The 13,467-nt window shown below is 48.0% G+C and overlaps 1 protein-coding gene across 4 annotated transcripts in view; it reads right to left on the bottom strand.

Annotated features, from left to right (window-relative positions):
* Positions 1-12,971, bottom strand: part of BLNK (B cell linker) — a 545,638-nt gene extending 532,667 nt beyond the window's left edge. For 3 of the 4 annotated variants that reach the window (XM_069239781.1, XM_069239782.1, XM_069239784.1), the window contains exon 1: positions 483-548. In XM_069239781.1, coding sequence (XP_069095882.1) covers positions 483-533 — 51 coding nt within the window. In that variant the 5' untranslated portion in view covers positions 534-548. Of the gene's footprint in view, positions 1-482; positions 549-12,856 lie in introns of those variants that run through there. The other variant, XM_069239783.1, reaches the window with a different exon arrangement.
* Positions 12,972-13,467: the final 496 nt, after the last annotated feature.

The raw sequence follows: 13,467 nt of genomic DNA, 5'->3' as shown, positions 1-13,467 counted from the left end.
GCCAAGACCAAGACCACCACTAGGAAATGAGCCCCTCAACAATGCCCCCCTTGTGTTCACTGAGTCACATTGTTCACTTTGGATTGCCAATGCTCCTCTTCCTATGGCCCCATGGACACGGGGCCGGTGCTACAAACCAACTGGTCCACTGCCCTGAAGTATGCACTATCGCTTCATTATTGTCACTTCAATAAACATTCATGAACACAACTGGAGTACTGGGGCTTTATCAGACAGAAAAGTGGAATGTAATGAACTGTATTATCCTGTGCAAATGTCCTGTAATGTGTGAGTCCATCCAAAAAATTTGTTTAAGCAGTTTGTAGTCATCACATCATAACACAGTTGTGACCATACTAACATCTGCAAAAAGGTAAGGCATAAATTACAGTCAATTGAAATGCAAAGGCAGTGATTGGCACAACACAGCTGGCACACAGCACTTAACTTAAATAGAGATATGATCAGATCTGCAGTCTTACCTGAGTGTCATTGGAAGAACTACTGTATGATTTGTGTCCTCTTGTCCACATCCTCCTCCTCTTCCTCCCTGTTTTCAGTATCCACTGCTGCCAAAGGTGCATTGTCTCCCCCCTCCTCCTGCAGGTAGGGCACATGGCATCTGAGGGCCAAATTGTGCAGCATGCAGCAGACCACCACAATCTGGCAGACCTTCTTAGGGGTGTAACATAGGGATCCACCTGTTAAATGGCGGCACCTGAACCTGGCTTTCAGTAGACCAAAAGTGCATTCTACAACCCTCCTTGGTACGGCCATGTCCCTCATTGTATCGATTTTCAACCCCAGTTCTCAGATTCCTAACAGGGGTCAACATCCACGACAGGTTTGGGTAGCCAGAGTTACCTGGAAGTAGTGAGGGACACATATTACACATGTAAAATGGCATGAAGTGCAACTCCAGTTGGCATATACTGACATACATTGTGTGAAGAATCAAGCTCACCTATGAGCCACACTCTGTGCCTCTGTGGTCATGCCATCACCTGTGGGATCCTGCTATTCCTCAATACATAGGCATCATGCACAGATCCAAGAAACTTGGCAGTGACATGGGAGATGTATTGGTCAGCAAGGCACACCATCTGGATATTTATTGAGTGGAAACTCTTCCTATTACTATAGACCTGCTCATTTGCCCTGGGAGGGACCAAGGCAATATGGGTCCCGTCACATGTGGTATGTGCCCCATGGTGTACAATCCAGCCTTCACAGTGGGCAAATCTCCACTCTTGGGGAATGAGATGTAGCTGCTCATGTGTTTGAGCAAGCAGCCAAAACACTTCCAAGCACTATTGAAAACATTGGCTGTGACATTCCTGCAGCCAAGCCCTATGCCACCTGGAATGAAGCACTTGCCAAGAAGTGGTGCACTGAAAGTACCTGTACTACAGGGGAAACTGCTGTAGTGCTACGGATAGCAGGAATTAGATCAGGCTCCAATTGGGCACACAGCTCAGTAATTGTGGCCCTGTCCAGACGATAGGTGAGTATGATGTGCTGCTTCTCCAGTGTAGCCAAGTCCACTAGGGGTCTGTACACAGGTGCTTGCCACCTCCTCCTCCTCATCCTCTGCAGCGGAAGGTATCTAAGTGAGCCAAAATTTAAATGTGTGTGACTACAGCAAGTATGGGCACAAAATATCACAGTTCACAGAGCATGTATGTATTTAGAAGACTGGAATAGTCTAGGTGTACAATCAATACCAATGAGGCACATACATTTGCCCAACATAAGTACTAGCATTAGAAAATGACAACTGCCTGTCCTATATTCAGGGACAGTTGGAAGTGACCTCACTTCTCTGGCATTTGCCGTCATGGTGGAAGGCAGTCTGCACTGCTGTGCAACTCCTCATTGGCTAACATGGAGCTCAATGGAGTACCGGAACCAATGATGATCAACGCCGGTGGTGAAGGTGTTCACTGCCGCGGACATGACCGCCATTTTCTCTGTACCACTTCACTTGATTCCAGATTCTCTACAGTTGAACATCTCCACTGCGTGTGCTGCTTTGACCTGTGTCTGGAACTTGCGATGGCCTGTGCTACATGGTAAGGGATCCCAGCCTTCTCATCCGAGGAGTTTGAAAAGCTTGTGGATGGGGTCCTACTCCTCTATGGGCAGTTGTATGGGCCCGCAGACCAACAGGTGAGTACATCATAGGTACTTTGGATGCAACATGGCTGCATGAAGATGTATGTGTGTGCTGGCTGTGTGTCATTTTGGGTTGGTGGTTTGGCTGCATGTATTGTGTATACAGAGATAGGGGACGTGTGTGCTTAATGTGGGTCATCTGTGTAACAGAATGGATTGTTGAGTTCATGGTGTCCTTCTGTCTGTGTCTCCTCTGCAGGTCAGCACCCATCAAAAGAAAGGGTTGTGGCGTTCCATTGCCAAGGATGTGTGGACCCTGGGGATCCATTGCTGACGGAGCACCCACTGCAGGAAACAGTGTGAAGACCTGAGATGCTGGGCCCGGAAGACCGCGGAGGCCCAGCTGGGGATGGCTTCCCAACAAGGGAGGGGTGCCCATCGGAGACTGACCCCCCCCCCCTAATGGCTTACATACTGGCGGTGGCCAATCCTGAGTTGGTTGGGCGCTTGAGGGCAGCACAGAAGCCACAAGGGGGTGAGTACAGATTGTGTGGTATTTTTTTACTTGTTGCCTGGGATGGGGTTTGGGTGCAAGGTTCTAGTCAGGGGGCACCCCAATATACCGGTTTAGCTATTTCTGTGTGGTTCTGCTTATCTATGTAGGGTGGTATGTATATTTGGTATTGGTAAGTAGCTACCATACCATGGTAGACAGGGCTTAGTGAGTCCCAGTAGGTGTGCAGATGGTAGCGTTTGCGTTCTTTCTGCTGATGTACCCAGGTAATGGTTTGTCATTGTGGTCCATGCTGCACAGGGTTAGTCCCAGTGAGTGAACGCGGAAACGTCCTCTACACCGACTCTGTTACAACAAAGTCCTGGTTAACGAAAGTGGAACAAAGCTTTCCTTAACCACGACTTCGTTTTTTTGTGCCTTAACCACGCATGTCCTGAACAATGAACATGCGTGGTTAAGGCACAAACAAGGGAGTCAGCTAAGGAGGACAGCGCGGACGATGAGGCGATGACTCAGGTAAGTGGGGGGGCCAGGGGGTTACAGGTTTTGGAGCAGGGGTGGGGGGTCGGAGGGTTTTAGGTTTTGGGGCGGGGGTGTGGGGTCGGGGGGGTTTTAGGTTTTGAAGCGGGGTGGGGGGTCGGGGGTTTTAGGTTTTGGGGTGGGGTGGGAGGTCGGAGGGTTTTAGGTTTTGGGGTGGGGTGGGGGGTCGGGGGTTTTAGGTTTTGGGGCGGGGTGAGGGGTCAGGGGGTTTTAGGTTTTGGGGCGGGGTAGGGGGTCAGGGGTTTTAGGTTTTGAGGCGGGGTGGGGGGTCGGGGGGTTTTAGGTTTTGAGGCGGGGTGGGGGGGTCGGAGGGTTTTAGGTTTTGAGGCAGGGGTGGATGTCGGGGGGTTTTAGGTTTTGGGGTGGGGGTAGGGGGTTTTAGGTTTTGGGGCAGGGGTGGGGGGTCGGGGGTTTTAGATTTTGAGGCGGGGTGGGAAGCCGGGGCTTTTAGGTTTTGGTGCGGGGTGGGGGGGTCGGAGGGTTTTAGGTTTTGGGGCGGTGGTGGGGGGGTCGGAGGGTTTTAGGTTTTAGGGCGGGGGTGGGGGGGACGGAGGGTTTTAGGTTTTGGGGTGGGGGTGGGGGATCGGAGGGTTTTAGGTTTTGGGGCAGGGTGTGGGGGCGGGGTGTGGGGGCGGGGGGTTTTAGGTTTTGGGGTGGGGTCGGGGGGTTTTAGGTATTGGGGCGGGGTGGGGGGTCGTGGTGATGCATGCAGGATCAATGGATGCCTATTACTAATGCCTTTACCAGGAATGACTTTACAAAGAAATATCGTTGTTAAGGCATTTGTGGTAAAGGCATTAGTGGTAACAACGAGGTCGTTGTTCCGACCTCGTTGTTCAGGCACTCGTTGTTCCGGCAGGCGGCGTTCCGACATACAACCGAGTGAATATGATGTGTATGCCATATATGCTGTTGGTGCTGTGATTGACCCTGTGCTCCCTTTCTTCCCCCACCCTCTCTCCTTCTCTTATCCTGTCCGTGTGTGCATTAGCATGATCTGGGGAAGGAGCAGGGGCAGCGGCGAGGGGGGGAGTTGCAGCCCACGGGACCCAGGAGGCAGAGAGCACAGGCGCTGAGGGGACCAGTGGGTTGGAGGGAGAAGGGAGTGCCACGGGGGAGACAGGAGTGATGACTACAGATGGAAGCTCCCTGGTGGTGGCAGACCCCTCTGGGATCACCCCATCTACAAGATCTTCTGCCCCCCCCATACCAGCACCACCCTCCCAATGCTTCCCCCACCCAGTTGCCTATGCCCGCTCACCCAGGAGGCTGAGCATCTCCTTTGCTCCAGGCACCACAGGCCCTTCCACAATTGGCCCTGCTGCCCTCAGTGAGGAGGCTATTGACCTCCTGAGATCCATCTTTGAAGGACAATCAACCATAGTGAATGCCATCCAGGGGCTGGCATCCCAGATGCAGCCATGCAATTCCAACATGGAGGGCATTCACAGTGGCTTGGTTGCCCTACAAAGATTGTTTCAGGCCCTGGCCTCCTCTCTGACGGTAGCAGGTGTCCCTGGTTCTACCATCCCCCCTCCATGTACCTGTTCCCAGTCCCAAAGCCCTCTCCCCCAACCCATCCCATGCACACAATCTGACAAGCATGCACCCAAAACAACAGACAGGACTCACACAGACAAACACAGGCACCACACTTCACTCCACAAGGACACACCTGACACACAGATGCACATACTACAACAGCCACTGCCTCCACTGCCTCCACTGACTCCCCCTCCTCCTCCTCCCTCACAGACACATCAACACACACACCTGTATGCACTGCATCATCATTCTCAGATCCTGCCTCCTGTACAGCCTTGCCAACAGTCACCACAACAGCAGACACGCAGACATGCACCCCACATAACACATGCTCAGACACCACCACCACCATCACAACCTCACGCAGCACACCCTCTCCACTTGCAGACACCACCACAACAAACATACATAAGTCCCGTTTGTCCTCTCCCACCCTGTCTGCCCCCCCTCCAATTACACATAAGCGCTTCCACTCAGACACCCAGAAGCCATCCACCTCACACATGCACACTGTCAATGCACCTGGACCCAGGTCCAGCACACCTACTCCACCTACAACCACTCCCTCTACCTCCATTCCAAATCCTCCTCCCACAACCGACCCCCTTGGTCCTAAGAAGCTTTTCCTTTCCCGCCTTGACCTCTTCCCTCCCCCCCGTCCTGTTCATAAGAGAGAGATCCCTCCTCCCAGCCCAGTACCTCCAGCTCCCAGTCGAATCCTCTTCATCCCCCTAAAACTACACCTGCCCCTAAGTGGCACAGGAGTGGCACTCCGGCCCCCTGCCCCAAGCCCACTCCTCCACCCCCTCAACAGGAGGGTAAAGACCCACCCACTGCAAAACCCAAGCCCAAGGACCCCCCTCCCAAGAAGAAATTCACCCCCACCCCCTGAGGTGCCTGCCTAACATCATCATCATGCCCCTGCCCAGTGGATGACTGGGCAGTCAGGAGTTAAGGTGGGCCTTGGACATTGCCCTGTGGCCATTTGTTGACTGTGGACTGGCCAATGGCCCTACTATATATTTGTACATATGTAAATATTTATATATTTATATTTGAGGTCATTGTTCCTACATTACACTGGTCTGACCAGAGGTATGTATCCTATCTTTCTTTGCTCCTGGGTTATGTTGTTGTAGATTTACTCTGCAGATTGTTCTCGGTGTATGTTATGTGTCTTTGGTGTATGCTGTACGTGTGGGTGTGTCACTCTCCTCTCCCTCCCTTGTGTGCTAGGCAGCTATACTCACCGTCATCGTCTTCGTCGGCATTGCTGCTCCTGGACTCCCATCGCATGGTAAAGCATCAGCAGGACTTCCAGTTCAGGTTCTATGGCGGCCGCGGACTCCTCTGTGTCCCTGGAGGTGAGTGTCTCCTTTTATATGATGTGTTTCTGCCAGGCTTTTGGTGGCGGTGGTCCCGTCCCGGAAATCTTGGTAATCTGCTATGTCATTATATGGTGAGCAGGTCTTTGTCTTCCGCCTGCACGAAGATGGCTACGGCTGTGGTCAGTGGACGGACCGCACTGGCGGTTCGGGTGGTACATTGGCTGTCTATGGAAGGCATCACTGTCATGGTCGTAATTTGGCGGTCTTCACAGCCAGCCTGGCGACAGTACTACCGCCATCGCCAGCATGGCGGTCAGCTGACTGCCAATGTCATAATGAGGGTCTATGCTTTCCCCCAGTCTTTCATTATCTTAATGTTGCTAAAACATGTTCATTTTAGCAGAAATACATTCTTATTTGCAGAACCAACCACAGTGGTACTTTTGGGTTTGTGTTTCTCCAGACCAACACTAAAATATACTTCCTACTAGTATCGTTGACATGTGACTCCTACACCTTGTAATCCTCATTGTCTTAAGTAGTATTTCCAATAGACTGATATATTCATGCATGATTCATTGGCTTTATATAATGTGTGTGTGATGTCAAGTGCCCTGACACCCTACACTGGTATGAGTAGTGCTATAAAAGAAATGAAATGTATGTGGGAGAGGGGCTATGGAGAGATGAGGGGCACTGGTGGCCCTTGGTAGTGAGGGTGTTAGAGGGGGAGGAGTTTTTGGGTGGGGAAGCACCAACAAACACTGTGACAGTGAGCACAACCAGCGCTAACGCCGGTCCTGCTTGGTACATACAGTGAGACATGTATAAACTTAGAGATTTAGCAATCAGGACGTGGAGTACAGAACGTGGGTTCAACATTTTGCAGTTTTACCATAAAGTAATGGTCTCTTCTCCTATCTCATGACCACCTTTACACCACAAATCACAGCATAGTCATACGTATCCCATTCACATCTCCTGGTCATTCAGTGCTGTATCGGATGCAGCCTCCCTCCCCACATTACAGTGTATACATTGTAAACAGATCCATGTCTTTTATTGGCCTGTAGCCTATGTTAACCAATAATGTGTACTCATTTTTTGTGCAAAGTTTTCCTCTTCTTCACTGTAAAGCACTCTGATACCCCAGGGTCTAGTACATGCGATATAACACTGCAAATAAATAAATACATAAGCCAATAAACTTCTTAGAGTATTCCAAATAACTGTATCTGACATGCTTGGTAGACGCATCACATTAATTGCGATAATACAATATTTTTAAATCATTCTTCCATTCCTGTGCTGTGCGCGTCGGGCCTCTACTCCTTTGTGTTGCCATACTCCTCTTGGCTAGTAGCAAGCCTGTCACTAAGATTCTTCTGAGACTGGTAGTTTTTAATCAAACCCCAACAGTGCCATGAGGGGATGACGAAAAGGAAAAGGGCATGCCAAAAGCCCCTTGTGAGCTTGGGTATCTATCAGAGTACAGGTAAATGGCCAACAGGGGGATCACTTACAACTGAACTTAAAATTTCCTAAATATAATTCAGGTCCCAAACATGGAAGAAACGTACACATTCACCACCTAGTCTAAGCAGGTAGTAAATGTGCTTAGTTATTTCTGTACGGCATGAGAGTAGAGGGACAGTGATAGGCAACGTAGGGGAGTGAAGTGGAAGAACAGTTCTTGTAAGGGGAAGCAATACCTAGCCCTCTCTTGCCAGAGAAAAAGGTCTGGCAGGGTCGGATGTCAAGGAGCTGCTGCTCTTGCAGCTGAAGCCTCAGGATATTTTACCCAGCTGGAATTTCTGGCCGGTGACATCAGATCGATGTCCCTGCACCAGGGAAAACCAAACACAGAAACTGAGCCAGACATGATCGTGTGGAGTGGAATTCCAGACTTTAATTTTGCTCTGCCAAACTTGTAATCAGTGCCTTTCTGTGGAATTTCAAAGTGCTGAGTTTTTATTAGGGGTGGGTGGGGAGCTCCGCTCGCTGGCAGAGCTAACAGAATTTTTGGCACTCCGCTTGGAGTGTGGAGTTTGCCCAAAAACTCAGCTAGCCCTGCGAGCGAAGCAGAGCTCACCTGGTGCACGCTGCAGCCTAGTTATGGGATACACAGTGCAAGTGAGACAGTCTGTGCTGTGTAGTCCATAACTGGGCTGCAGTGTGCACTGGTGAGGGATTCAGGGCCAGGCCTCCCTCTGTCAGCAGCCCAGGAGCAGGGGGCAGATGGAGGTAGAGAGCCAGGCCACTGCGGAGGACGACAAAGACCCCCTGGAGGACCCAGGTAAGTCCTCATCATTTTCCTTGTTTGTGCAAACTGGTGCACAAACAAGGACTGAAATTGCAGTTTTTGCTGCTTACAGCCCTGCCTGAATTCAGGCCAGGGTGTTAGGCAGTAAAAGGTGCCTTTTCAGGCCTCTTGTGTACCGGCCTGTCCCAGGTGCACTGGGTAGGCCAGTGCACAAGAGCCCTGGCAGCATTTGCTGCCTTCGGCACTGGCCTGAATTCAGGCCAGGGTTGAAGGCAGCGTAAGAAAGCTGCTGTTTCAGGCCTTTTGTGCATTGGCCTGCCCCGTGTGCAGTGCAGCTTTCGCTGCCTACAGCCCTCTCCTGAATGCGCCCGATCTTGGAAGCGCTAAGCAGCCAGGCCCGACCCTGCTTACCCTTCTGAGATCAAGTGCATTCAGGACTCTGCAGGTCTCGGAACTCTGCCTCTGTGGAGTTCCATGGAGTTTTTAATGAACTCGGCGGAATTCCACGGAGCGGAACTCTGTGAACTCTGCCCAGCCCTAGATTTTATCTGCACGAGACCAGCTTTTAAAAGTCAAATGTTTAAGCCTTCCTTGATTTAACGGTTTGATGTTGGATGATGATTGCCTTCTCCCCATCTGGTAGAAGACTGATTACTTTTGTCTAATTCCTCTGCAGAGCTTTGGTTTTAAGGAGTGTTCTGGCACTTCTGGATATTCCATCGCTATACAGATTACCAGGACAGTCTATCTACCATATGTTTTCTAGGTAGGTCATGGGATGTTCGTTTCAATTTGATTCTCCTAGTCGTCCCGTTAGTGGGCAGAATTGTGGCCCTTTAGGATGTCTGAAATGTCTCATACAATAATTCATATTATGTGCTGCATAAAATAGCAAAACGCTTCATGAAAATTCATGCCAGTGACATATAAATGCTAAAAAGTACACATCTGATTAGCACATTTTAGATAAAACAAAGTACAACGTGAAACCAAAGCTAAAGAAAGAAAGACATTGGGAATACGACTACACAAACCAATGGACAGTGTAAAGATTAGTAAAAGCATTTGGAAATGCACTGTCATCAAGCAATACAAAAATCGATTTGCTGTAGTGAGCGCATAAGGTGCAAAGTGAAAGGACGCAGCATTTCTACATATGGGGAAATCTAATTAGTTTCGAATCTAGTGAAACTTTTACGTTCAGTGAGCACGGCCACAATTCAAGCATAACAGTAACAGAGGCATATCTGACCAGGCTAAACTGGCAATATCGCAACTGTTGGAAAAGGGATTCTATCAGCTCTACACAGCCGAAGGACTATTTCTGTTGCAGATCATAAGCCAAAGGGGATATCATAAGAGTCACAAATAATCGTGCAAAAACATGAAAATCTAGGGAGGTGTAGTGAATCCTAGTTCGTTTTAATGGGATAGCAGGAGTTAGCTTAGCCTCTGGCTTGTAGACTCGTGCCCCCGTCACCTAGTGACTTTTAACCTACTTAGCTTGCTCTGTCTTAGCCCATTTAATTATTAATTTCTTCTAAGATGACTGCCTTATTTATAGTTAGGCCACTTGTTATGAGTTACATTATCAGTGTCACCGTGCCAAGGCGTCAAGCTCAAACACCAAAGATAAACAAACAGTAGGTGTTCACACTTAGGGATTTTCCCTCTCTAGACTTTGGAGGGATTGTTGATTTTAATTGCCGTCCCAAGCATGTCTGTTATCTATTGTTTAGGAACACATCTACGTCAGGGGTCCTGGTAGATCTGTGTAAATACATCACACTTTAGACAGATAATTAGAGGGATTCCGAACAGAGGGCATCGCCACCATCGCTGATACCGATGCTGCAGTCGTCTTGACACTGACCCAGTCTTCGTGTCCCTGCGGAGTCTGAGATAGAGACCTCATTCCAAGGTAACGAGGGTTGGGGGGCTCCTCTCATGGACACGGCATTGGCAGATTAGGTTTAACAAACCCAGCTCTCCTTTAGTTAGGAGGTTCGGCCTTCTTTATTAGGGTATTAGGGCATCTGACATCTCATGTATCTTTTCTATGTATTGCAAAATGGTAGGGGTCTTCGTAACAATGACTCTCGTCTTCACAATACTGCTACTTGCTTTATTGATTATCCTAATCATTGCAGTCCATGCAACTTTTCGCAAATTGGAGTTATGTTACATAAAAAGCTATTATAACTTTACTGCATCTGTGTCATTGCCTGTGTTTGTATGAGACATAATATATCTGTGAGAAAAGGGTAATCTCCATTTAACCACGAAACTCCCTGAGATATCTTATTTTTTGAGTCCATGCATAAACGGCTGCCATAAATCACCTTTTACTATAGTGTTTCTGGTGAGGTGCTGCTAGTGAGCCGGTAAGGTTGGGATAACAGTTGCGACTTGTTGTAGGAAAGACGCAGTCGCCTACAAACAAAAGTACTGTCATTCTTAAACCAGCAGTCTTGCTCAGGTTAAGAGTCCAAACTACAACAGAGGTAATTTAGAGTTTGATGGAAGGGACGAGCGCCCATAAAGTGATGGATTAACCATCCAGTAAACTCTCATTTCTACCACTCCATTTAGATACGGGGAAACCCAGTGCTTAATTTGGAAATAAAAAGGTGCCGGTGCCCAAAGCCCTACTCTTAAACACGCAGCTGCTGCAATTAAATGTGTGAACACGGAATACTGAGGCAGTGTAATCCTGAAGCCATGTCGGCCTCTTCAATCCATTTAAAGACACTCCCTTCCCCTTCAGCTCACTCTAGCAGCTTTCTACTTTCTTCCTTTGTGACGCTTTTTCGTTTTTCCATTCCTCCGTCTTCCCCATATGTGTCTTTTGCTCGCACCAAATGCATGAGGCAGAAGAGTAAGCCCCGGCCCTCAAAAATAAGTGTCAGTGCTCAGCACCGGAAACAACAAGCACAAGTTAAGCACTGGGGAAACCACATGATTTCCTTGGGCGGAGAGTGAGCTGGCTCCCTTAGTTGAAGCCTTTGACCTGCCAGGGTGTCCGCCGCTGGGCTGCAAGTGACCCTCACTAGATTTCCCCTCCCATGGACCTCATTCAGAAGATTGGCGATTCTGTGCAGGAAAACAAATTAATGGTTCCAGTGCTCAGTGAGGAAACTCCATCTGCGTCAAGGCCCATTATTTAATTGTTTTTCAATAGCAAACTAACAAAATAAAAACTTCTTAAGTGTTTGATTAAACCTCATGAAACATATGCGTGAACAGACAATCTTGCAACAAATATACAAAGTTTATGGAAGCAATACACTCTGATAGTGCTACTGGGCATTAGTCAAAATTAGATTTGAGTATTCAGGTCAAATTAAAAATAGTGTACATATCTGCTTGCAAAGTAGTTATCAGGAAATGCGTATTTCTTCTACTGTGTAGCATGTTTTTATCAGGGGTTCCCCACTAGTGATTATTTCCAGACCTAAAATGAATGTTGTAATTTTACAAGAGCGAGTCTGAACTTACAAATATCACGAATTTGTGATTAAAAACATTGATCTGGGCTTTCACAAAATACTGCACTGGGATTTATGCAGTGTGAGCTGTCTCTGAAGAGACACTGGGGCGCTTTGCAGACGGGCAGCACACTTCTGCTAGGCATCCCTGTGTAAATATTTTAGTCTGACAAAAGGGGACAGTTAGTCATGCCTTTTCCATTCAGTGTCATGCAGTGTTTGCTGTTATTCACATTCAAATGTTGCTAGTTTTAGTGGATTTGACTAAATGAGATGCTTCTCACCAGCGCTTAATTTGTAACAAAAAAAGTGCCAGGGCCCTCATAAGAGGCCCTTGTTTCTTTCACCAAAAATTATCCCGATGTGCTGCCAATGATCATATTAACACAACTACTAACAGTCACACTCCTGCAAGTGTGACTATTGCAGCCCCCTAAGCTATGAAACTTTCTTGGGCAGTTTTAATGTATATTGTATTAACTAACAACTGTTATTGCGCTCATTTCTAAATTAGGCAAGCCCCCGGTGTTGGCAATTAGAAACCACCAGCTCAAATTAAGCACTACAAATTCTCACTAATTAGGAACAAGTTGTCATGTATATGGTTACTACAGTTTTCATGCTGATAGTAATTGTGCAATTCGTGCCCAGTTTCCATCTCATTTTTGGTGGGGATAGATCTTGTACAGAAGTAACCTAACAGTGTCATTTAGACTCTTGAGCAAAGCCGTCTAACGCTACAGTGTGGATTTATAGTGACGTTGTTGTACCGCTGTTCCTAGTTTGTCCCTGGTGCACGTTTTTTTCTGCCAGCAAGGCATCGTGTGAATGTGATGTGCAGGGGGCATGCAGGGCGTAACAACATCATGTAATCATTCCCAGGTTAACCTAAATTATGATTTCATTATTAGAAATATCAGAACACAAGGGTATCCATTATACAGATAGTACACAGGATAAACACTGCATAGCAAAGAAAAAAGGGCGATTTAGAGGCTTTCTTTTCACCTAGCTAAGCAGAGAGGCGTCTATTGTATTGTGCTTTCTGCACTCGGTATCGTACCTGCTTCAAGAACTCCGCCACCTGTTCCACTGTCCACTGCTCGAACTCCTCTCGGAGGGGGAGCTTCGCGGCCATGCTGCTGTGCAATGGGTGCTGCTCGCGCTCGCTGTGTGACTGTCTGACTCCGCCTATCAATGAGCCCTGTGTGCTGATCTGAAGTTAGCCTTGCATCACACTGGGAAGGAAGTGCACACTTGACAGCCTGCTGTTCCGCTTCTGACAAGATTATGAAAGTCATTGAAAATACCCACAATGAGCACACTGCTGAACAGCCCTACATTCTGCTTGTGAGATAACCCAGTGTAGCTATTGCATACATGGCAACATTTTAGAAGAAGAAAGTGGGAGATTTCAAATAAATATTCGGGAGAGTGTATGTCCCCCGTTGACTTCTATTGAAGCTCAGGTGGGAGACAGCAGGGGTGCAACTAGACCCATACTTTGGTGGGGAAGTTGCACTTCTAATAGTGAGGACGGAGCCAGAATCAGAAACCATATCAAAATAACTCACGGCACCCCTTTACTTTTATGGTACGTGCATAACATAGAAAGATACTGCTCTTGACAATAAATACACAGTATTTTAATTTTAGGCACACTTGGCCTGTAAC

This window comes from Pleurodeles waltl, chromosome 6 (genome assembly GCF_031143425.1).
Source record: "Pleurodeles waltl isolate 20211129_DDA chromosome 6, aPleWal1.hap1.20221129, whole genome shotgun sequence".
Taxonomy (NCBI): domain Eukaryota; kingdom Metazoa; phylum Chordata; class Amphibia; order Caudata; family Salamandridae; genus Pleurodeles; species Pleurodeles waltl.
Note: the sequence above shows the minus strand (reverse complement) of the source record. Positions and strands in the feature narration are given on the sequence as shown.